The 22,101-nt window shown below is 47.4% G+C and overlaps 1 protein-coding gene across 4 annotated transcripts in view; it reads left to right on the top strand.

Annotated features, from left to right (window-relative positions):
• Nucleotides 1-22,101, top strand: part of LRRK1 (leucine rich repeat kinase 1) — a 72,729-nt gene that overhangs the window by 38,127 nt on the left and 12,501 nt on the right. For all 4 annotated transcript variants that reach the window (XM_074549172.1, XM_005483470.4, XM_005483471.4 and 1 more), the window contains 17 exons: nt 390-519; nt 1,054-1,166; nt 2,048-2,262; nt 4,191-4,355; nt 5,625-5,797; nt 7,734-7,854; nt 8,100-8,259; nt 8,866-9,142; nt 12,142-12,313; nt 13,652-13,815; nt 14,977-15,116; nt 16,525-16,774; nt 18,185-18,351; nt 19,425-19,622; nt 20,277-20,554; nt 20,737-20,931; nt 21,679-21,830. In XM_074549172.1, coding sequence (XP_074405273.1) covers nt 390-519; nt 1,054-1,166; nt 2,048-2,262; nt 4,191-4,355; nt 5,625-5,797; nt 7,734-7,854; nt 8,100-8,259; nt 8,866-9,142; nt 12,142-12,313; nt 13,652-13,815; nt 14,977-15,116; nt 16,525-16,774; nt 18,185-18,351; nt 19,425-19,622; nt 20,277-20,554; nt 20,737-20,931; nt 21,679-21,830 — 3,070 coding nt within the window. The remainder of the gene's footprint in view (nt 1-389; nt 520-1,053; nt 1,167-2,047; nt 2,263-4,190; nt 4,356-5,624; nt 5,798-7,733; nt 7,855-8,099; nt 8,260-8,865; nt 9,143-12,141; nt 12,314-13,651; nt 13,816-14,976; nt 15,117-16,524; nt 16,775-18,184; nt 18,352-19,424; nt 19,623-20,276; nt 20,555-20,736; nt 20,932-21,678; nt 21,831-22,101) is intronic.

The raw sequence follows: 22,101 nt of genomic DNA, 5'->3' as shown, positions 1-22,101 counted from the left end.
AGTTGTACCCATGGGATGCCCTCTCAGTGTTAGGCTGCAATAGGGGCAGTTCACAAGATAATACCATGTATTCAGCAGCAGGAGACAAGGTGCCACTCATCCCCTGAGCTGTTTTGGCAGGTTTGGAGTTCCTCCCTCAGCACACAATAAGCCCTGGACACTGTCCCCTTCCAGGACTGTGACTTTAGGACATTGAGATGTGAACACTGATGTTAGATTGTCACTGAAGGCCATTTGCTTTTCTGCTCTTGCTTGGTGGTGGCCCTGCCAATGGATGTGACCTCATGTCCTGCCTGCAAAGTTCCCGTGAAGCTCTTGGTTCAGAGCCTTGATGCCTGTTTTGTTGTTTCTTTTTTCAAAGGTGCATTTTGTGTTCTGTCTCGTTCCAGGTCCTTTTTTGGAGTTTCCAGCATTTCTGAGTGATTCTCTGGAGGTTCTTTATCTGAACGACAATCAGCTGGACTCTGTCCCGCAGTCCGTTTGCCTCCTGAAAGGTTTAACAGAGCTTTATTTAGGAAAGTAAGTCCATGTCCTGGAAAAGCTTTGCAGTGTTATTCCCGTGTTGTTTTAGTGACCAGTCTTCTGTGGAGCCCCACCCCAGATGTCCAGTGCTTTTGAAGTCAGAAAGCTGGACATTGTCAGCCCCTCGTTAGAGCTGTGCCCATGGTTTGCTTTAGATAAGGAGGAGGCTGGTCTTTGGAGTTAGGGAAGATGATCTAATGCTTTGAACACAGGCCTGGGAATCTAATGTGCCTCTAGTTCATTCTGGCTTTTTGCTGTCAGTTTCTGTAGTGCTACATTCAATAACTCATCATTTTTGCCTTTATTTCCTCAACTATCCAGCAAAGATGATTACATTTGTCTGCCTTGGAGGATAAATTGAGGTTATACATCACTTTTAGGATGGAAATTGCTATTAAAGTGCTGAGTAGTCTTATTAAAATGTTAATGGAAGATTTCTGCAAGGGTAGAATAGCGTAATCTGAGAGTCCATGAGAGCAGCTACTTACACACAAAGCCTGGTTGTTGGTAGATTTATTTGTTTTTGTACAGTAACCCTGGTATCCGAGAGCTTCCTCCAGAACTTGGACAGCTGGCTAATCTCTGGCAGCTGGATATCGAGGAACTCAATATCAGTAACGTTCCTGCAGAGATCAGAAAAGAGGGTAAGGCTGATGCTGTGTATTCTTTATTAAATTGACTGAACATGCAATAAAATCTCTTCCTTTTAATGGTCAAGAGCAGGAACAGACAGTGAATGCCTGAGCCCTCATGGGGTTAACTGGAATTGCACAGGGAAACTTCCTACTCATATTTACAAATTTGATAATCAGTGCTAAGCTCTGGCTGTAATGATCAATTCAAGACAAATCACAATTTGAAATGATGACTTATAAATGCAGTATTTCATTTGCAGTATGCATAAATTCTGTGGCTTGCTTCCTGAATGTGGATATTTTAGGATATTTAGATGGTCTTTCTATAGACTGAAGTGTTTAGGATCAGCAGTCACAGTCCCATTGAAGTGACTTTATTGTGAGCTGCTAGGTTTTTGGATCCATTACAATGCTGTTTTCTTTTTTTTTTTCTTTTTTTTTTCTTCATTTTAATCAGAAAATCCTGTGGGAACAAAGTTATTAGGAATTATTCCTGCTCCAGTTATTAGGAATTATTCCCGCTCCAGTAGTATACTGTTGAAACCTCAATCTCACTTTAACTGGAAGCATAAAAGCAGAGGGAAAAGCTGAGTATTTTTCCAATACTGAATTAGTAATTTATGTTTCCTTTCAGCTTCTGAAGCATAGGAGCCCCAGCATTTGTTTCTCCTTACAGTGCTCCATTGTGGAGCCTGCGAGCAGTGACCTTTTCCTGGGGTCTCTGTCTCAGGTTTGTCCTGAGGCTGGAGGTTTCTTTGTTTATTCTCAGCCCCCAGCCAGGCTGCAGGGGCAGCAGGAGTTCCCAGCTGGGATGTGTGTGTAGAGTGGGGTTTGTGCTGTCCCTGGGTGCTGCTGGCTGCAGTGCCCACCCCGTTGTGTCCCTCTCCCAGGCCCCAAGACGGTGCTGGCGTATTTGCGAGCGCAGCTGCGGCGGGCAGAGAAGTGCAAGCTGATGAAGATGATCGTCATCGGGCCCCCCCGGCAGGGCAAGTCCACGCTGGTGGAGATCCTGCAGACAGGGAAGGTGCCCCAGATGATGCACAGCGAGGCCACCATCCGCACAAGCAAGTGGGAGCTGCCCAAGCCCGTGGGACACAAGGCAAAGGTGAAAAGCGGCCGGAGATCTGCAGGACCTGTGGGCTGAAATTTGAAATTGTCCTCTTGCAAAGAGCAGTTTCCATTGCCTCACAAGTGGCCTGTGGTTTTAGACCCGTTGCAATTCTGTTTCATTTCCAGAACTAGAGGGCAGTTCTGTTTTCCTGACTGTATTCTAAAGAGTGTTGGCTAGGCTGAAATTCTGGCTCTCCCACCTCAGTGGACACTAATTTTGAGAGAGTGCTTTAGATCAGCTTCTCTGCAGCAGATTGGGCTTCCATTTGGGACATCAGTGCCTAAAGCTGGACTTGCTTGATACCAGACCTGTCCTGGGTGGGGGATGAGGGTGGAAGGTGAGATGTCCAAGGCATATCTTAAACACCCAAATCTCAGGTGGCTCATCCGTGGAGTGTGTCATACTGAACTCATTTGAGAGTGCTGATTTAATCCAAGCATTTGTAGGTGGCCCTGTCCACTGACTGCAGAGTAGCCCAGGGATTCGAGGATGCAGAATTCATCCTGAGGTCTTGTCAGAGCTGAGGGGGTGCAAACACATCACTCTCCCTTCCCAGATGAGAGCCATGACCACCAGACTGTTTTGGAAAGGGGAAAGGAGCCTGCTGAGTTCAGCTGTTCCACAGCAAAGAGTGCCAGGCCAGAGACAGGAAGAAAAGAGCAACACAGGCTGACTCCTTAAAGGGTAGACTTTGTTGGGAGAAGGGATTTGTGCATTTTGTGTTGAAGAGCAATTGAATGAAATAAAAGTGTAGACAGCACCAGGGACCTGGAGTGGAATCAAGACAATAACGGGCTTTTATCTCTATCTCTGAGTCTGTCTGTCCTTACACACACTCACAGCTGAAGGTCTTTTGGATGAACAAAGCAGTCCTTGTGCTGGTTAGGGCTTGGTTTCAACAATATGGAAGTTCTTCCAGCTGTTTTTGGGAGACTTCACACGGATTGCACAGAATCAGAGCCCTGCTGAGATGCTGAGCTCCTGGCTGAACTCTGACAGGGTAACTTCCATGTGGGATCAGTCAGTACCTGGCCCCAGCCTCCTAAACCTCCTAACTGGGGGTTATGTGATGCTCTGAGGATGGGGGCTTCCTGTGAGGGGGAAGGTCTGGTTTTGTGTTCAGTCTCTGGTTTTTTGACTCTCCAGGGCCAAGTGATTTAGGGACAGAGCTTCCCAGGTATGCAGGTACTTCCTGCTGCAACTGGGAGCCTGAGTGCCATTGAAGCAGAGAGCCAGGCTCCCTCTTAGTGCTGTCTTGGGGCTGCACAGAGAAATGGATGCAGGGATACTGGGAAGAGAGCCAGAACTGGAGAGGCCTCCATTTAAGCATTCCCCCAGAAATCAGTGAGTCTGATTCACAGCAATTTTGATTCTGGCCCATCTCTGGCGTGGCACAGACGTCAGAAGCCTGGGAGCAAAGTGTAGGAGGTGTTTATGGAAGGCCTGAGAAGCTCCCCATCTCCTGAGCATCCCCCTTCTGCTTGGCTCAGCTTGGTCTGAGCTCAGTGGAAGTGATTTCAGCAGGGGTTTCCTGTTCCCCACAGCAGTGGCAGATAAGCAGCTTCAATGGTCTTGTGGCAGAGGCAAGGATGAAACAGTTTCTATTACAGATGCAGTGAAATGCAGGGCTCAGAATGAGACCCTTGTTTGGACTGGAGAATCCACAGCATTAGCTGGAGTTTTACCAGCATCAAGGGCACCTCTATCGTTTTAGCAGCAAGTAATTAGTCTTGATTTCCTGTGGGGAAGTGGTAGCCGTGCTTAACAATTGCTTGTTGATTTATCTTTCCTGGAGGCACAATTAGGACATTGAACCCCTTCTTGTGTCATACATTATGCAGGCGTAGGTTTATACTTCAGCTATTATCTCCCAGTGATTTACTGCCACGGTTTGATTTGAACACTTCTCTTTGTCTAAGTAGGTTGATTCAGTGGAGTTCAATGTCTGGGATATCGGAGGCCCAGCGAGCATGTCTACAGTCAATCAGTGTTTCTTCACAGACAAAGCATTGTACATAGTGGTCTGGAACTTGGCACTGGGAGAAGAAGCTGTGGCAAACTTACAGTTCTGGTTGCTGAACATTGAGGTAAGAAGTCACTGGTGGGCTCTGGGATATCTATTTATCAAGCAGCAGCTCAGCACGCAGATATGTGATATTGCAGATTCTTTTTGCTCTGCTTTTAAAAGCTCCCCAAGCTATGAATTTTGCACAGCATTTGGGATTCATTTTCCATTACGCTGTAGGCGTATCGCTATATTTAATGGTTTAAATTTATCATTTGCTTTGTTCTCCCTCACACACAGCAGAGAGCGAAACAAAAGCTGATTTATAAACCCTTGCTAAGTAAGGCTGAACATACTTATTTTGGAATTAGTGTTTGACCACACTGTGCTCCAAGGGGGGTTTCAAGCATTTTCTTTCTTCTGTGGGTTAGACACACATTAGTCTTGACATTATATTTTTAACACTTTAGGTTCAGGTAAGCTGGAGAGTATTTCCAAACCAGCTCTCATTTAGACCCAGAGCTGCAGTGAATTCATTGCTTTTTTCCAACACCATGTTCATAATTGTCTGTAACTCTTTATTATTTGATAGTTGTTTCAACATTAAATGCACAAAAAGGGGTGCCTCTTGAAAAGCAAACATCTTGTAATTATCGAAATATTAATGGTCACCAGCAATCAAAAACCCAAACTAGGTAACAAAGCTGAAGGGAAAATTATTATATTTCCAAAATGTATGATGTGTCCTTAATACATCCCAGCAAGCACACAGTAACATCAGGAAAAATGCAGAGAAATGTGATCATGATGGTTAGAAAAAGGGGAAAGGAAGAGGGCTGTATGTAGAAAGGAGAAAACCACAAGAGAGTCTTTGTTCATGACACTTTACAATAGAATTGGGGGAGAAGAAGTGAAATTGTAGCTTTGAAGCACACAATGGGAAGTATCTTAAACACACTGGATGCCCAACCTGTGGAATTTACTGGAAATAAAGTGTACCAGGGTACCAGAAATTGGAAAGACAAACTGGTGAATGCAAACTCCATCAAGTGCTGTTAATTCACTGACTCACAGCAACTCCCTTTATGTTAAAACCTGATGTAAAAACCCAAAGTGACAGTTTCCTGTTCTGCAGTAGCAGCAGATGATTAAGCCATGATCTACTTCTGCAATACCCAAGTCACTTGTAGCTGTTGTCAAGCTGCCACGACAGGTTGCCTTTGTTTTATAAATATATATATGTATTCCATTTTATTGATATGTGTGACTCCCTCCTATTAAATACTACACTTTTCACCTGTCCTCACTGATACAATCTGGATGAGATCACTGCCAGTGTTTTCTCTTGCAGGCCAAGGCTCCAAACTCAGTGGTGTTGGTGGTGGGAACACACCTGGATTTGATTGAGACGAAATTCCGTGTGGAGAGGATAGCAACCCTGAGGGCTTACGTCCTGGCTCTGTGTCGCTCTCCCTCCGGATCCAGAGCAACTGGCTTCCCAGATATCACCTTCAAGCACCTGCAGTGAGTCCTTGTGCCTTTGTGAAGTTCAGTCACTCACTCTTTATTTTATGACACTTTTAACAATTTTGAGATACTTGATCTCCTTGGCAACGGAACCAATTTAGAGGCTCGTCAGCATTGCATTTCATCTATTTTTGACTGAGATAATGTATTATAATGAGAGAGAAGGTCAGTGTTGCTCAGGGGGCTGATGATGAGTCTGAGAGCTGGAAGCTCCAAAGTCATGACCTTGACCAGCCTGTTTACTGCTCCCCCTTCACTCAGGTTTCTCACTGTTTGATGGTGACACATTAGTCACAAGGGGAGAGGGTGCAGATTGACTGATTAATGCTGTGGGAGCGTGACTGTCGCAGAGGGGTGCCAGGGCCTTTGCTGAGGGGAGGCTGTGGGTGGTTCCTGACGTGGGAACACGGCTCACGTGGCTGGGCAAGGAGGGTCAGTCCCCTGAGCCCCTGGCAGTCCAAACCTGCCCCATCCATCTCCAGGTGTCACAACAGAGGGCTGGGGCTGCCTGGGAGGGGGGTGTCCCTCAGGCCACGCAGTCTGACGCTGCTCCAAGAGAATGCCCTTGGGAAGAGGAGGCTGCTCCAGCTGGGAATGGAGCTTGCTGTGAGCCAGGGGGTGCAGCAAGCTGGCACCAGACAACGTGAAAAAATCTGCCTGGGGCAGGAGCAGGTGGCAGCTGGCAGATGAGGAAGGGCACTGTGATGTCCCCAGCACTTCCCATCTGCTGCCTGGCAAAGGCATCAGCCAACCTCCCACACACTGCTCTGCAGGCACTGTCAGGCACCCCAGCCCGTGTCAGGCACCCCAGGCACTCTCAGGCTTCCCAGCCAGCTCTTCTCCATCAGAAGAAGCACCAGGGACCCACTGTGAGGCTCAAAGACTCACCATGAGGAGGAGAAAACTTTGTTTGTGTCACCTCAAGCCTCTTTTGCCATCACTTCAGAGCATCACAACACAATCTCTGTCATTCTTTCTCAAGGGGACTTTCTTTCACCCTGACAGGCGTTGTGAACATTTCTCTTCACCTTCCTTTCCCCTTGCATTTCTTCCCAGCCTCTTTCCTCCTGTGCCTCTCCACACTCCATCATCCACCTGGAATAAGCATGGCATTAAGCTCTGGGAGTGGAGGAGTGTGAAATCCTTGTGTGGGTGACCCTGGGTGCTTCCGTGGTCAGGGCCATCCAGCATCCCAGTGAGCTGCACACTTCCCAGTGCCATGGAGGGCTGAGGTTTAAGATAAAGCATATTTTCATTAGAGAAGGGTTTTCTGTCTGCCATGGGAACGTGTGTAGGATCAGTTAGAAAGACCCTTTGTTGGGGAACGTGGAACAGGACTGTTCTTATCCAGCCCACAAAGAGATTAAAACTAGTAGGAGTTGAAGAGAGCAGATTTTTAGCTGTTGAAGAGATAATGAAGGCCAGCTTTTAAGATCTAAGCATCAATTCCCAGATTGCAGGATCCAGCTGATCAAGGGCCGGAATGAGGGTGGAAAAGGTGTCTGGTAGTCATCATCCTGCCTCTTTGATCTGGGCAGGGAGCACTGGACCTGTCCCCAGAGGCTGCTGGGGCACAGAGTTCTCCTCCTCCCCACAGCCCCTTCCAGGATGTGTGTGGCTCTGGAGGGACAGAGGGGGATGACTCTGGTCAGGCTGCCAGGATGTCCCCAGACACCCCAGTGCACAGGGGACAGCAGTGCAGGCACTGAAGCAGGCAGAGCAGAGGTTGGGCTAATACAGATGTGGCCTGATACATCTTTTCCAGACGACTCTGTGTTTTCTCCAAAGTATTCTAAAAATACTCTCTGACAGCCTTCCTCCCATTCAGCTGACACAGGAAATTTACAGTCAGTGATAAGAGAAAGTGAGGCTGGAAAGGAAGCCAGTGTGCTGATAAGGATTGATAACCTTGCCCCTTGCATGGCTTTTGCAGTGAGCTCTCGTGTAAGACTCTGGAAGGCCTCGAGGGACTGCGGCAGCTGATTTTTCACGTCACCTGCAACATGAAGGATGTTGGCAGCTCAATTTGCTCCCAGAAACTTGCAGGGAGATTGGTGAGAACTGCTCTGTCTCGGTGATCCTTGCCAAAGCAGGGCTTTTGGGAGGCTTGGGAGGTCACCTTTAGGAGTTATTGATGGAGTAAGGGGTTGGTGCAGGAGCCATGTGAATATTTAAAATGGCAATCTGGCTCTGGGGAAAGACAGCACTGAAAAATCCCTTTGAAAGAAAGGTGGCAGCCAGTTCATCCCTTGCTGAATGGCTGATCCTGATCCTGCTGGTTTTCTCACGTGGCTTGCAGATACCAAGGAGTTACCTTAGCCTCCAAGAAGCTGTCCTTGCAGAGCAGCATAGAAGAAGTCAAAATGATGATGTGCAGTATTTAACAGACAGACAGATAGAACTGATGATCGAGCAGACACCTGGAAATGACATCAAAGACTATGAAGACTTGCAAACTGGTAGGTCAGAGCAGACCAGTCATTTCTTGGAAATTAATATGTATGTCCAATTGAAGTGTTCCAAAAATAGAAAACACAAATTCCACCAGTGTAGAGGTGACTTTGGAAATTGGTAAGATATAAAATTAGTAGTGGGGCTTTGAGGACAAGACTAGGAAGTTTCTGAGGTGGTCTGAGGTTACTGATTTCATACTGGTTTTTTTTTTTAACAAGCTGTGTCTCATTTCTAGTCTGTGTAGAGTGAAGGTTGCCATAGTTTCAAGTCTGGCTTCTCTGTAGGTCCCCAGTCTTGTGATCTTTATGGAGGCCTTGCTCTGCAGGAGGCAGGGAGAGCCCTTCCCTGTGAAGATGACAGGAGGAGGGTGAAGGGGAGGTGTCGTGGGGACAGAAATACTGGCTGTGAAGAAGTGAGATGTGGGTTTTACAAGTGGAGTGTCAGATAGCAGCACTCCTCAGATAGATGTTACTCTCTTGGCTTGGCTGCGTGCTGGCTGTGTCTGGAATGCATAAAACTGCAAAAAGTGCCTCGTAGTCTTACTCTTTTGCACTTCTGTGGTTTCCTAATGCTGATCTATTGCTAATTCCCAATTCTTTACTTTTTTGCAGCCATTAATTTTCTCATAGAAACAGGGACACTACTGCACTTCCCAGACACAAGCCACGGCCTGAGGAACCTCTACTTCCTTGACCCTGTCTGGCTCTCAGAGTGTCTGCAGAGGATTTTCAACATCAAGAGCTCCAAGTCTGTAGCTAAGAATGGAGTCATCAGAGCAGAGGACCTCAGGATGCTGCTGGTTGGGACCGGTTTCACCGAGCAGACTGAAGAGCAGTACTTCCAGTTCTTGGCCAAGTTTGAGATCGCCCTGCCTGTGGCCAACAACAGGTATATTGATAATGAGAGAGGTTTCGTCAGGCTGGAGAAAAATGACCTTTTAGTCAGTAGATATTAACAGGCTTTGCCACTCTTAAGTGGTTGTCTTGACAGGGTTCTTGTGCTGAGAAAATATCTGAGAGCATTCAGCAGTGTCATGGAAGGCACCCGTCCTCCATTTGGGCTGTATTTCCTGAACTGAGCATCCTCTGGGCCAAACCAGCCCGTGTGAAAGCTTTCCCAGAGCAGTCTTTGTCCCCTGGGTGCATTGAGGCTGTGACAGGCTCGGGCACCAGCCCGGAGGGGCAGTGACACCGCGGGGATGTGGCCACGAGCAGGTGGAAGCTGTGAGGGCTCAGCCGGCGCAGCTGCAGCTGGGAGAGGATGTGAGGCCACGGCTGCCAGGCCTGAAATATAGATGGGCTGGAGTCATCTGTTTCCAGTGAAGGATCCTCACTTCAGCATGGCAGAAAACTTTGGGTAATCAATACCTGTGTCAGCCCTGAAAGTAGCAGCATTTTATTCTTGGTGAAATCAGGAAAGCGTAGCTGCAGCAGCAACGTGATTTACTTGATTTTAAACTTCAATAGGTGTTGATCAATAGTTTTCCTAGAAATGCTCTAAGAAAGCTCATTCTCTTTAAATGTTAATGAGTCCTCCTCCCCTCTGCCCCCGGTCCCTTTTCCTCTGGGCAGAGTTCCCTGCGATTTTTCTCTCTGCCATCTGCTTGGCGACAGCCTGTTGTTGGGCTAGCGGTGAGCCCGGAGCTGTGCTGCACTTGTGATGTGGCATTTGCATTTCGCTTCCTTGCCCTTGCAGGACAGCGCGGCCGCATCGCCCCGAGCCTCGGGGGAGCTCTGAATGCCAGCACAAGTGCAGCATTCTCTGTGCTGTCATTATGCCTGTCACTTATCCAGTCCCGGATGCCAACAAATTTTCTCAGGCTTAACACAGATAAAGCAGCAATGTTTCTGCTCAGTCCAAAATGCCTTTTGGACTCCTTGTCACTATCTGCCATTTTTCACCAGGGCAATTACATTGTCTGTGCCTCAGGAACAAGGAAACTGCTTTTTCATGGCCTGCCCAATGTTTTTCTGAGCTATCCAAGCCACATTAGCAGAATATTCTTCCCACTGACGGGCTGTAGCTATAGCAGGTTGGATTAATTTAATGTACTAGCCAGACACAGAGCAGTTATTTGTTACTGTGCTGCTGCAATTATTGTCTAGATTGCCAGATAGGGTTTCTGTGCAGTCAGTAGAGAAAGCAGCTGCCAGTTTCTGTTCTGAAAGGGTGGATGGGGGCATGTTTCACATATTTTCAAAATTTGCATTGGCTGTTGTTCAAGAGCGTCGAATCACCATCTGTGTTATAATCCACTAGATAGTTGTGGCCCAGAAGGGCCTCACTGGCCCTTCTTACACTCCTAGACCTTTTCTTGGATGTGCTGGGGAAAATTTATTGGGTCTCTGATGATGCATCCACTACTTTTATAGAGCGAGAAGTTTTAGTTTGTTGCACTCTGCTTTTCTGCCTAAGGTGCATGTAAGTTAGCTGTGCTCTGCTTCTTAAAATACACTTACAAGCGTGACCATTCTTACTGGAATTTATAATTGAAACTTTTGCCAGTTTTACATTCCAAAGATGTTTCATGGAACAGATAATTTCATCATGTAATATGTCATCACGTGTGACATATGGAGAGAGCTGTTGTCTAATCATGGCTGGTTTTTTTCTGAGCTGATGTTTCAAATTTTACAGAATGCTGCAGCTGCTAGAGAGAAAACATGAGAGACAGTGGATTCTTTAAAGCAGTGGATTCTGACCCAGCATTAGTTCTGGTTGTGTCTAGTCCCTGCCAGTGTTATTTTGGTCAGGTCTCTTGGCCACGTGCCTTGCTGCTGTCGTTGTGCCCGTCAACGATGAGCCCCAGATGCCAACACATTTTCTCAGGCTCAGCACTGATAAAACAGCAGTGTGTCTGCTTATAAGCAAATAACATTTTAGATTGTACAGGCATCCTGGGATGTGTTTGGTACAGAAGAGTATCACTGACAGGAGATTTACTGGCAAGTATTGAAAGCCATAAGCTCATGGTTTTCAAAACAGTTGCAGTGTTCCAGGACGTTTAACTTCCCAAATATGAAAGATCAGGACAAATGAATATTCTGGGATTACTGGGAGATCTGAAAATAATTTGAAAACGTTGTGGTCCCCTACACCAGCATAACCCTGTTATTGCTGACTGGTCAGGCACAGATAACATCAAGTCTTCTTCACACTTGGGCAAAGTACCTAATAATCTGCTTGCAGAGGCATCTGAGACAAGAGATTTCTCTGCTGGCAGCAGCCTGGCAAAGTGAGCTCTTGCTCTAGATGTTTGTCTGGGATGTGACAAACAGGGATCAATCAGCTGCAGGATGGGGCAGCAGGAATCCCTGTCATGCTGATCCATGGGGTGCTCTCATTCTGAATCCCTGTCATGCTGACCCATGGGGTGCTCTCATTCTGGGGATGGGTTGAGGCAGAGCAGCCCAGTCCAGTCCCTGCAGCCTGGAACTCCTTTCCACCACTTCTGGGCTTACAGAACCTGAGCTGCTGGAGGTGGTTTTTGCACTGATCTCCTGTTCCACAGCTCTAATTCCCTGCTTACTACCAGGGCAAAGTAGTACCAAAAAAACGAGTCCCGACATCACAGCTGTTCTAATGACCCTTATATTTTAATGCATTTAATTTGTGAGTACACAAATGCTCATTACATCAATTTTAGCCCTTTCCAATAGCCCTGGCTGAATTATGTAATGTCTGTTTTGCCTCTGCTTGCTTTCATAGTGTAAATTAATTTCTCCATGTATTGCTGCAGCGTTTTAGTCTAAAAGCTTTTTTATATGCAGTAGGCTGTGCCATTAAAAATCTCTTTGGAGACTGAATCGCCCTATTATCTGGTAACAATGTACTCACTGTTAAAAGCTGTAGCTAAAATCTGAGCTGTTGAACTTGATGTGTTTCAGCTACCTCCTCCCTCATCTGCTTCCTACCAAGCCGGCGTTAGATATCCACGGGCTCTGCCACCAGACTGCAAACACGGTCCAGAGGGTCTTCAAGATGAGCTTTGTCCCCGTTGGCTTCTGGCAGAGGTTCATAGCTCGGATGTTAATTAGCCTGGCAGAGATGGACCTCCAGGTAGGTTACTGTGTCTGGCTGCAAACAAAAGCAGACAGCTGAAGGGGTTCGGTGTAAGTGGGATGTCTGTTCACATCTCGCCTCTGTCACAGACTGCAGTAACATTGTGTGAGTAAAGGGGAGAGGCAAGACTCTGCACTCAAAATCTGACTCTGTTTTTGCAGTAGGTGTCATTGAGAACGACAAATTGGCACTGGGGGGAGAAAACCTGAGTTCTCCACAGCCTCTTTATAACGTGATCCCCTGGAAGGTCTCAGTTCCTCCAGCATCTTCCAATTACAAGTAATTGGAGTTCTGCCTGCGGCTCTTGTCCATGACCATTCCACCAGACCAGACTCCCTCACAGCTTTGCCAGAGGAGATCTGGAATAGCTCCAGCAAAGCCAAATATCTGAATCTCTATGGGTTTAAATGAGAAGAAAATTACAGGACTGCTGCCTTAATGAGGCACCCCATTAGTGCAAGTGCTATGAGTGACATTAAAGTAGTGTTTGCAAGGTTCTGAGAGCCCAGTTGTTTGTAGCAGTTTCTATCTGAAACTGTAATAAATATCTGCAAAATATTTATAGTACTGCTCTGCTATCTTCTTAGCAGCTCTCCATTAAACTGTGGTCTGTCAATGATGTACAGAACATGGAAAACATGATACCTGTTTTTGGAAGGTCCTCTGTGTTCCAGGCTTCTCAAGCCATGTAATAACTTTACCTCTTTTAACGGGGTGTCTTGGCAACCTCTTGCTTACGTCCTCCTGGGCACTACATAATCCTAGAGCACCTTTCCTAGGGGCTTCATCCAGCCCTCATGAAGGGAGTGGAAAGGATGCCAGGCGTCAGACCTGTCTGCAGGCAAATAAATGTTGGAGCAATGAGTACAGCGGAGTCCTGCAGATTAACTTCTTGGTTTTAAAACAGAAATACATTTTGCTGGTTCGAAGTGTCTTGGAGAAGAGCCATCTTCCTCCTACTAAAACAGGTGGAAAAGTTAACTCTCTGCATTGAGGGCAGACTTCATCATTCACTAGAACATTTAGTGCTTTAGGTTTATAAGACTTTTGTGAATGCAGAAATAAATATGGCAAATGTCACAGTTACAGAATTAGCTTTGTGCACTGATATGAAATTGTTCTTTTTTGAGTGGCATGAAAAAGATTTCCACTGTGGAAAAATCAATTTTACCATGTGTATTTCCATTCCATCGCAAAATTTTATGTGAGCACAAGTCACTTTTACTGGAAAAGGTACAGCAGCACCTGTGAAAGCCAAAAAAAGAAATCACTTTCTTGCCCGATTAAAACATCCTTACGAGAAATGCAAAACTCATGTTTTTCTGCTTGTTTCAGCTCTTTGAAAACAAGAAGAACACCAAGACAAGGAGCAAAAAGGTGACCATCTACAGCTTCACAGGCACGCAAAGGAACCGCTGCAGCACGTTCCGAGTCAAAAGGACTCACACGGTTTACTGGCAGGAAGGTCTGTTCGTTACCTTTGATGGAGGCTATCTTAGGTAATTTGTGTTCATAATGCAGCATGTGTGACAGGGGACTAATAGAGTGTATGAGACACATCAGCTGAATGGAGATGAATGGGCCTGACCCGGGCTGTGTGCTCACTCATCAGGAGAAGAGGAGGCTCTTCTAATGGACATAACTCACCTGGTAACAATTGCTGGCAAAATGATGAATAACTGATTATTTGGCAGGTCTGAATGCATCAAGCTTATCTGCTGTTGCAGCCACAAATTGGAAGAGAACTGAGAACAGAAAGTGAAATTCAGAATGGGGCTCTGGCAGTTTGAAATCATGCTTTTTCATATGCAAAGATTTCCTTACCTCAATGAGTTTTCCACTGAATCCTAAAACTTCACCACTGCTTGGCAGTAATCCAGGTCAATGGAGGTGCTTCTGTGCAGCAGGGACTGTGGGCAAGTGCCTCAACCTGGCCAAGGCAGAATGTCTGCTGGCTGCCAGCCTGGGGAAAACCTCCTGTCCGTGTTGTTTCACAAATGCAGCCATTTAAGGCTTCTGCTCCGTCAGTCCCTGGCAAGACAGGGAGGAACCATTGGTGCTGTTGCATGGTTGGAGGCCAGAAGGGAGCAGTGACCTTCCCAAGTTTCCAAGCTCAGTAGAGACTTGAACCCAGACCCTGCGAACCACAGGCTGGAATCCTGAATTCTGGACCGTGGTAGTGGTCATGCTGTTAGCTCCCCATGTATTTCAGGGAGTTACACTTTCATGGGAATTGTGCAAAAATGATGTTCATAAACTTTTCCTAACAGTTTCTGGAAATACCATTATTATTCCACTGGAGTTTTATGACTGGTTTTACAACTCCCAACCTTCCATCATTCTGTATAGGGCATTTCTGTCAAAGCTCCCTGTCATGCTCAGCTTGCTTAGGCCACAGTTTTTCCCTAGTCCTGACCTTCTATAGCACTTACCCTTTGTGAGGAACTGGCAAGAATTCTCTTCTCAAGAATTCTCTTCTCAAAGTCATTTTCAGAACAGGCTGAGTTGAAAATCACCCTCGAAGCTAGATTGCTTTGTGTTTCGATGACTCATGAACTGTGTGTTATTATGTAACTCAGGTTTCCTGCCAGAGAGAAAGTTTGTTGATACTGATACTTCAGAAAAGCTTCACAGGTCTGTCTTTTGGCTTTCTCACACAGCGTCGAGTCTTCTGATGTGAACTGGAAAAAGAAAAAAAGTGGTGGAATTAAAATAATTTCCCAGTCAGAAGTGAGAGACTTTTCAGCCATGGCCTTCATCACGGATCATGTCAACTCTTTGATAGACCAGTGGTTCCCTGGTAAGAGAACAGCTCTAATTTTCTGTGCAGTGTTACATCTTTTCAACAGAGGGTTCTTTGACAGAGCTCTCCAGGTGCACAATATTGTGTGTTAATTGAAGACCCCTCAGGCTCTGACAGTCTCAAGCCAATTACATTTGATAAAATCTAATAAACCTGCAGACAGATCAAGATTAGTTGCCAACACCCTTTGGTCTAGACATTGTGTCTTCCAGTCTGTCTGTCACAGCAGCACAGGTGAAACATTGCAGTTCAAACAGGACCTGCAGGAGTTCAGGAGATTCACTCAGTGCTCGTAGGATTTGGCCCACACTGTTTGGTGCTGTCCCTTGAACTCATTTTGGCATCAACTGGGATGAGGATTTGCCCATAATTTCTAACTTTCTATGAGTTACAAAATTCTGATGTGAGAGGCTTGAGTGAATATGGTACCAAGGACTGTGTGCCAAGGTAACTTCCTTGACTCCTGCAGCTGCTTTTCCTGTGCTCAGCACAGATCCTGCTGTTACCCAGCAGGCTCTTTGCAACCCCCATACACTTTGTTTGAAACCAAAACAAAATCTGAAGTGCTCTTTGTCGTCCTACCCTGGTCTAGAAAGCAGTGCCAAAGTCTCTTAATTGGAGGCTCTGTGGAGGAAACAGTGGTGCACTCTCACATCCTCACGTTCTACATGTTCTGAAGATAAAAGAACATTTTATTTGCCTTTGGATTAAAATAATGCTAAAATTAATCAGTGAAGCTTGAGAAGAGCCACGACTTCAAAGGCTGCAGCCTGTGTTCACCCTGACTAATTGTGAGCATTTAACAGAGCCTGTCACCACAAAATCTCTCTGTAGTTATGGGAGAGGTGTGAACCTCCCAAAGGCTTAGTTGTGGTAGAACCCACGTTTCCCCTGGAGGGGCTGAACCTGTTGCCCATGAGGGAGCCCACAGGACCTGTGTTCCCAGCCTGGGTGTTGCAGGTGGGTGCTGAGTCTGAGCTCAGTGTGCTGTGCCTGCCAGCCTGCTCCCAACCCCATTCCCACCTCAAACAATCTGGCAGCCTGGGCAGAGACAGAGACACCCAGCAAGCAGAAGGGTCTCTCCATTCCTTTATTCACATACTTCCAATTTTTGCTGGTCCTGAGTACATCTGCCTCACAAGCCTGTGGGTTACCTGTGACCAGAGCAGGGTGAGTGTTGGGTCATGTCCACAGCCCTGACTCCCCAGCACTGTCTCTGCCTTCTTTGCAGAGCTATTTTCTGTTCCAGTCAGTGCCCTGCAGCAAACCGCTCTGTGTGAGCGTGACCATTCCCAGCCGGCACATCCAGGTCGGGCTGCGGACACTGGAATGCACTCGGAGCTGTTGTTCCCCCTCAGCTGCCATGGTGGTGACGTGGTTTCCTGTTTGTTTGCTCTCTCTGCAGCCCTCACAGCCATGGAGAGCGATGGCACGCTGCTGATGGAGCAGTATGTGCCCTGCCACATCTGTGCAGCTGCCAGGCCGGAGCAGCGCGAGGGCGGCGAGCGGGCTGAGGACGCGCAGTACTTCAACATGGAGGATTGCGTCCTGACCGCCATCGAGCTGGACTACATCACGTGTCCCAACCACCCTGACATCCCCGTGTCGCTCCAAGAGCTGGTCCCAGAGCTTTTCATGACTGATTTTCCTGCCAGGTAACGTGTGACAGCCTTTGGTTGAGTTTCAGTGTACCTGTGTGATTTGGTTGGGCACTTTTCCTGAGTTGTCTCTGCTGACCACAGGAAACAAATCCATCTGCTCTCCATCCGTGCTCTGGCAATTCATCCTGAGCTGCACCCCTGGTGTTCAGCAGCTTGCTTAGACAATATCTGTGTGCTGACCGAGTCATCACACCAGGGGTCCTTTGAGATCACTGTGCTGCAATGTCAAAGTCCTTTTTAAAGCCACAGCTGTCCTGCATTGCCCAGAACTCTGGCCAGGACTTTCTGCAGTTGGAGTCTTTCTGGGATCCCACAAAAGGAGATTTTAATATGGCAAAACAAAAAGGAAGTGCTGCTGCATCACAAAATTGGCACTGAAATGGCCCTTATTTTGTAAGGGCCTGTAGGTGAGTGAGTTTATGAACACCACAGGGGGACTCACGCTGAGCTGGGGCTCCTGCTTGGCTGAGGGCTGCTGGATGTGCTGGGTGTGTGGGAGCCCTGAACAGCTGAAGGAGCTCTCCCCTACCCTCTGCAGCACTGCCAAATCTTTAAGCTGCTTAACTGCATTCCCAGATGGGCTCAGTCTTACACCCCTCATTACTCTGTGTGCAGAGCAGGAGACCTGAGGGCAGGCAGGACAGCAGAGCAATGTCCCCTTTGGCTCCTGCTCTCTCATGAGTGCCCAATGCAGAATCACAGGGCCTCTGGACCAGACTGTCCTGTTGGCTGCTGTCAGAGCTCTCTGTGCTCTCACTGGCCCCTGCTGCTTTGTTGGGGTCATTTTTCTGGGCAAACACCCCATCAGCTCATCACACCAGCCCTCCTCACACTGTTATCTCCTGCAGATTTATTTGGCAGGTGTGAGGCGAGTGGAGATGTTTGAAGTGTGAACAGCTGTAAAAGTAGTCTCTGGGAGAGTGGGGAAATGATGAATTGCAGCCTGGGAACACTAAGCTGATTTGAATAATCAGGTTTCAGAGTGTGGGGCTGTTCATAAACATCCTGTCCTGCCTCGATGGAAAAAAAAGAGGAACAGGAGGTAAATGAAGCAAAACAAAAATCATTAATACAGATAAGTAGTACAAGTATCAGTACCTGTGTCGTCTGCTTGGAAAAGGAGCTTATGTGCTTTCCAGATCTGTTTGATTCTTATGGGATAAATGAGTAAAAAGCCTTTTGTGCTTCTTTGCTCAAATTACTATTTTCTGTGAGAAATCTGCTGTACAATGTGAGCCAGCATGGAGTGCACTGAGATGACCAAGGTAGTTCAGGTGATCCAGTCCTCTTGGTAGATAAGGCAACAACCTATTAGGGATTTGTGAAAATGGAAATCACATTAAAAACATTAATTTACCACATCTTTGAAACTTTAATTAAAAACCCCCAATTTCTGTTTGGCAGACTGTTCCTGGAAAATAGCAAACTGGAATGCAGTGAAAATGAAAACAACGTTCTTGGCCAGGGTGGAAGTGGAACTGTTATATATCAGGCACGATACCAAGGAAAACCAGTGGCTGTGAAGAGATTTCAGATTAAAAAATGCAAGGGTTCTCCCACTTCAGCTGCAGGTACAGTGCACAGGTTTGGTGTCAGGAATCTGGGAATCTGCAATCTGGGATCCCAAGCTTAGACCAAAGAATCTGCAAAGTGATTAAACTGTGACAGCACCTGATTAAACACAGCATGGAAATGGATAGCAAAACTGATGGGTTTCAGTGGAGGAGGAGGATGCATCTGAGAGTTCTTCATGAGCATTTGTAATGATGAAGGTCACTGGCTCTGCAGGAAGCTTCTCTCCTGCAGATCAGAGGTTGGATGTATAGGGTGCCAAGGCAGAGCCCTTGATTGGGAAGGGAGGTGAGATTTCAACTCCTGTTCCCATACTATTTGGCCATGACAAGTGTGGGTTTGCTTGGGTTTGCACTGAGGACTTGTGAGTTTCCACCTCTGAATTAGTGTTTTACCCCCTCTGCTCCAGCAGCTGGAGAAAGCAAACTGGGAATCCTTCTCAGCCCAGCAGCTTCTCCAGGCAGGGATGGGCTCCTGTGGAGCCCAGCTTTGCAGCAGAGCCTCAGTCCGTGGACAGAGGAAAGGGGAGAGTGCCTCACATTCCTCATTTTTGTCAGGGGAGGATGTGGTGAATCCCTGAGCTGTGGAGGAGGCCAGCTGCTGTCCCAGTGACAAATCACCTTCGGGAAGAGCCGACCTGCCTGAGCAGCCTGGGGTGTGCTGTGGCAGCAGGACCATTACTGTGATGGGTCTCTTCTGGCAGGGAGGCTGGGAAACTGTAGGGCAGAGCCCTTCCAGCCAAGGGGCTGCAGTGTGCCATCTGCACAGAGCCCCTGCTGGGAGAAGCACAGCACTGCTTTCCAAAGTCATCAGGGCATGTGTGAGAGCAGCATGTGCCAGACACACCTGAGCCTGGTGTTTAAGGACCAAGGGAGCTCTTGCTTCCTGAGGCACCAGACAGATCCTGCTTATAGCCAGTGTCTCTTAGTGGCTCATGCATCAGCAAAAGGATTCACCTTAAAGCCTTGCTGTCGACATAATCCCACCAGCTGCAGCCCTCGCTGGGTGATCACCTCCCAGAGAGTTTGTGACTCAGCTGGGCAGTGAGAAGGGGGGTTGTGTGTCTTGCCAGATACCATGCTGAAGCACCTGCGGGCCATGGATGCCATGAAGAACTTCTCCGAGTTCCGGCAGGAGGCCAGCATGCTGCACTCCCTGCAGCACCCCTGCATCGTGTCCCTCATCGGCATCAGCATCCACCCGCTGTGCTTCGCGCTGGAGCTGGCCCCGCTGGGCAGCCTCACCACCGTCCTGGCTGAGAACTCCAAAGGTAACACCAGCCTCTCTCCCATCCCTCTCCCACTGACAAATGCTCGGTGGTGTTTAAATTACTGCTTGATGTGCTGGAGGGTTTTTTTTTTTTCAGACTAAGGGAAGTGGGAGGGATGGAATTGTTCTTATATTGTGCTTTTGGGAACCTAGTAAAAATTGATGCTCGGGATTCTCAAAGCTACTTTGGAGACCTGGATTTTCAATTTTTCTGCAAACGAATGCGGAGTGCATCTCTCTTCAGTGCTGCGTGGATGGTGCTGTGATTTTCCCTGTGCAGATGGGTGTCTGGTACTCTAAATTATCTTATTATTATCTGTATTGCTGTCATTGTCAAATGAACGACACTAATTCTAAGATAAGTTGAGGCCATCTGACCCTCTTGGCACCTTGGCTTCATGTCAACTTTCAGTCAAACACTGATTTTCACCTGAAGATTTAGTGGCCTAGAAGTAAAAGGGTTTAAAAAAAGAATCTAATAGGACTGTCAGACACGTACAGTAAAATAAACAGTGTCTTTTCAAATGGTGGCATTGAGTGATGTTTCAAAAGGTTGTCAGCTATTGCTCTGGAGTTAAAAAGAGAAGTTGAGAGGGGGAAGAAGCAGCAGTTATGGCAATTACAGGAGCTGGAGACGGGCTGTTCTTTGTGCCAGGTTCCTCCTTCGTGCCGCTGGGACACATGCTGACACACAAAATAGCCTACCAGATCGCCACAGGCCTGGCCTACCTGCACAAGAAGAACATCATCTTCTGCGACCTCAAGTCGGACAACATCCTGGTGTGGTCTCTGGACGTCAGGGAGCACGTGAACATCAAGCTCTCCGACTATGGCATCTCACGGCAGTCGTTCCATGAGGGCGCGCTGGGCGTGGAGGGCACGCCGGGGTACCAGGCCCCCGAGATCCGGCCCCGCATCGTCTACGACGAGAAGGTGACTGACTGGGGGGCTGTGGGGCTGCCCTGTGGTGGCACTGGGAGCTGGCACCGTCCCGTGGCTCAGTTCCCTTCTCTGTGCATGAGGGCTGGCACTGGTTCCCCACTGTGCCTGCCTTGCTCTCCTCTCCACCCCCCAACAGAGCCCTGCCCTGATTTTCCCTCTGTTTCTGGCTCCAGGTGGACATGTTCTCCTATGGGATGGTCCTGTACGAGCTGCTGTCTGGGCAGCGGCCTGTGCTGGGACACCACCAGCTCCAGATTGCAAAGAAGCTGTCCAAAGGGATCCGTCCTGTCCTGGGGCAGCCCGAGGAGGTGCAGCTCTACAGGATGCAGGCACTCATGATGGAGTGCTGGGACACTAAGCCAGAGAAGGTACAAAACCACCCTCCTGAGCTGTGTTCTCTCTCTTCTTGTGCAGAAGGGCTGAGCTTGCTCCTGGTGCAGCACAACAGCTCCATTGCCCATTTACCCCTCCTGCTGATTTGGCCCAGAATTTCTGTTGACTTAAATGAGAGTTTTATGAATGAAATGATGACAGATTTGTGGCCTTAAACATCTTTGGTGGCTTGAGGGTCCCTTGATGTCCATGGCAGTTAGGCTGCTGATTTCACCAGGGCAAGACATTACCCATAATTTCTAGAAACAGCTCCACTGTCATGCTGTGAGTGCAACTACAAAGACTTCAAATCCCCAAGATTATAAAAGGAGGTATGAGGAAGTAAAAGCTTCAAAGTGCAAGAAAAGGATTATGCTGCATTGCATTCTTCATTAATTTCAGTTGGTGTTTTAGAGCTGCTGTCCTTCAAACAAAGGTCAGCCTGACTCTCAAACATCTCTACACTGTCATGCAATGGGTCAGCTTCCAAAATCTGTAAGCCTGAGGAAATTAATCTGTAAAATGTGTAAGAGAATGACAGACCAAGCTTTAATAAATAATCATAGAATCAGAAAATGGTTTGGGTTGGAATCCAATTCCAGGGACACCCAGCCTGTGCTTGTGCTGGGGATTGCCCTGATCCAGGTGCAGGACCTTGTGCTTGGCCTTGTTGAGCCTCCTGTTTATTGTGGTTCTCCTGTTTCATCTTGTGTGATTGTCTTTCTCTTTTCCTCCCCCCTCAGCGTCCCCTGGCCATCTCTGTGGTGGGGCAGATGAAAGATCCAACCTTTGCAACGTTTATGTACCTGCTGCCCTGTGGGAAGCAATCCTCCTTCTTCTGCTCCCCGGGGCACGAGTACACCGTGGTGCTCTGGGATGGGAAGGAGGACACCAGGTGAGACAGCTCACATTAGCAATTCCTTTCTTTCCTTTTTCCTTTTTAAGTAAAAAATCCTTCAGCATCTTCGCTTCTGCCTCTGGGAGGGAGGTAAAGAAGGTGAAAGTGAGCTTGGATGAATGCCAAGAATACAGTGAACACTGTTTTCCCAAACTCTTTTAATTGGGAACAGTGGTTGCTTCATAAAGGATATTTAATGAGCTTAACTCTGCTTCAGTTAATATGGGGAGAAGATTAGGGCAGTGTAATGATTCACACACACAGGATG

The sequence above is a fragment of the Zonotrichia albicollis genome, chromosome 11 (genome assembly GCF_047830755.1).
Source record: "Zonotrichia albicollis isolate bZonAlb1 chromosome 11, bZonAlb1.hap1, whole genome shotgun sequence".
Lineage (NCBI taxonomy): Eukaryota > Metazoa > Chordata > Aves > Passeriformes > Passerellidae > Zonotrichia > Zonotrichia albicollis.
Note: the sequence above shows the minus strand (reverse complement) of the source record. Positions and strands in the feature narration are given on the sequence as shown.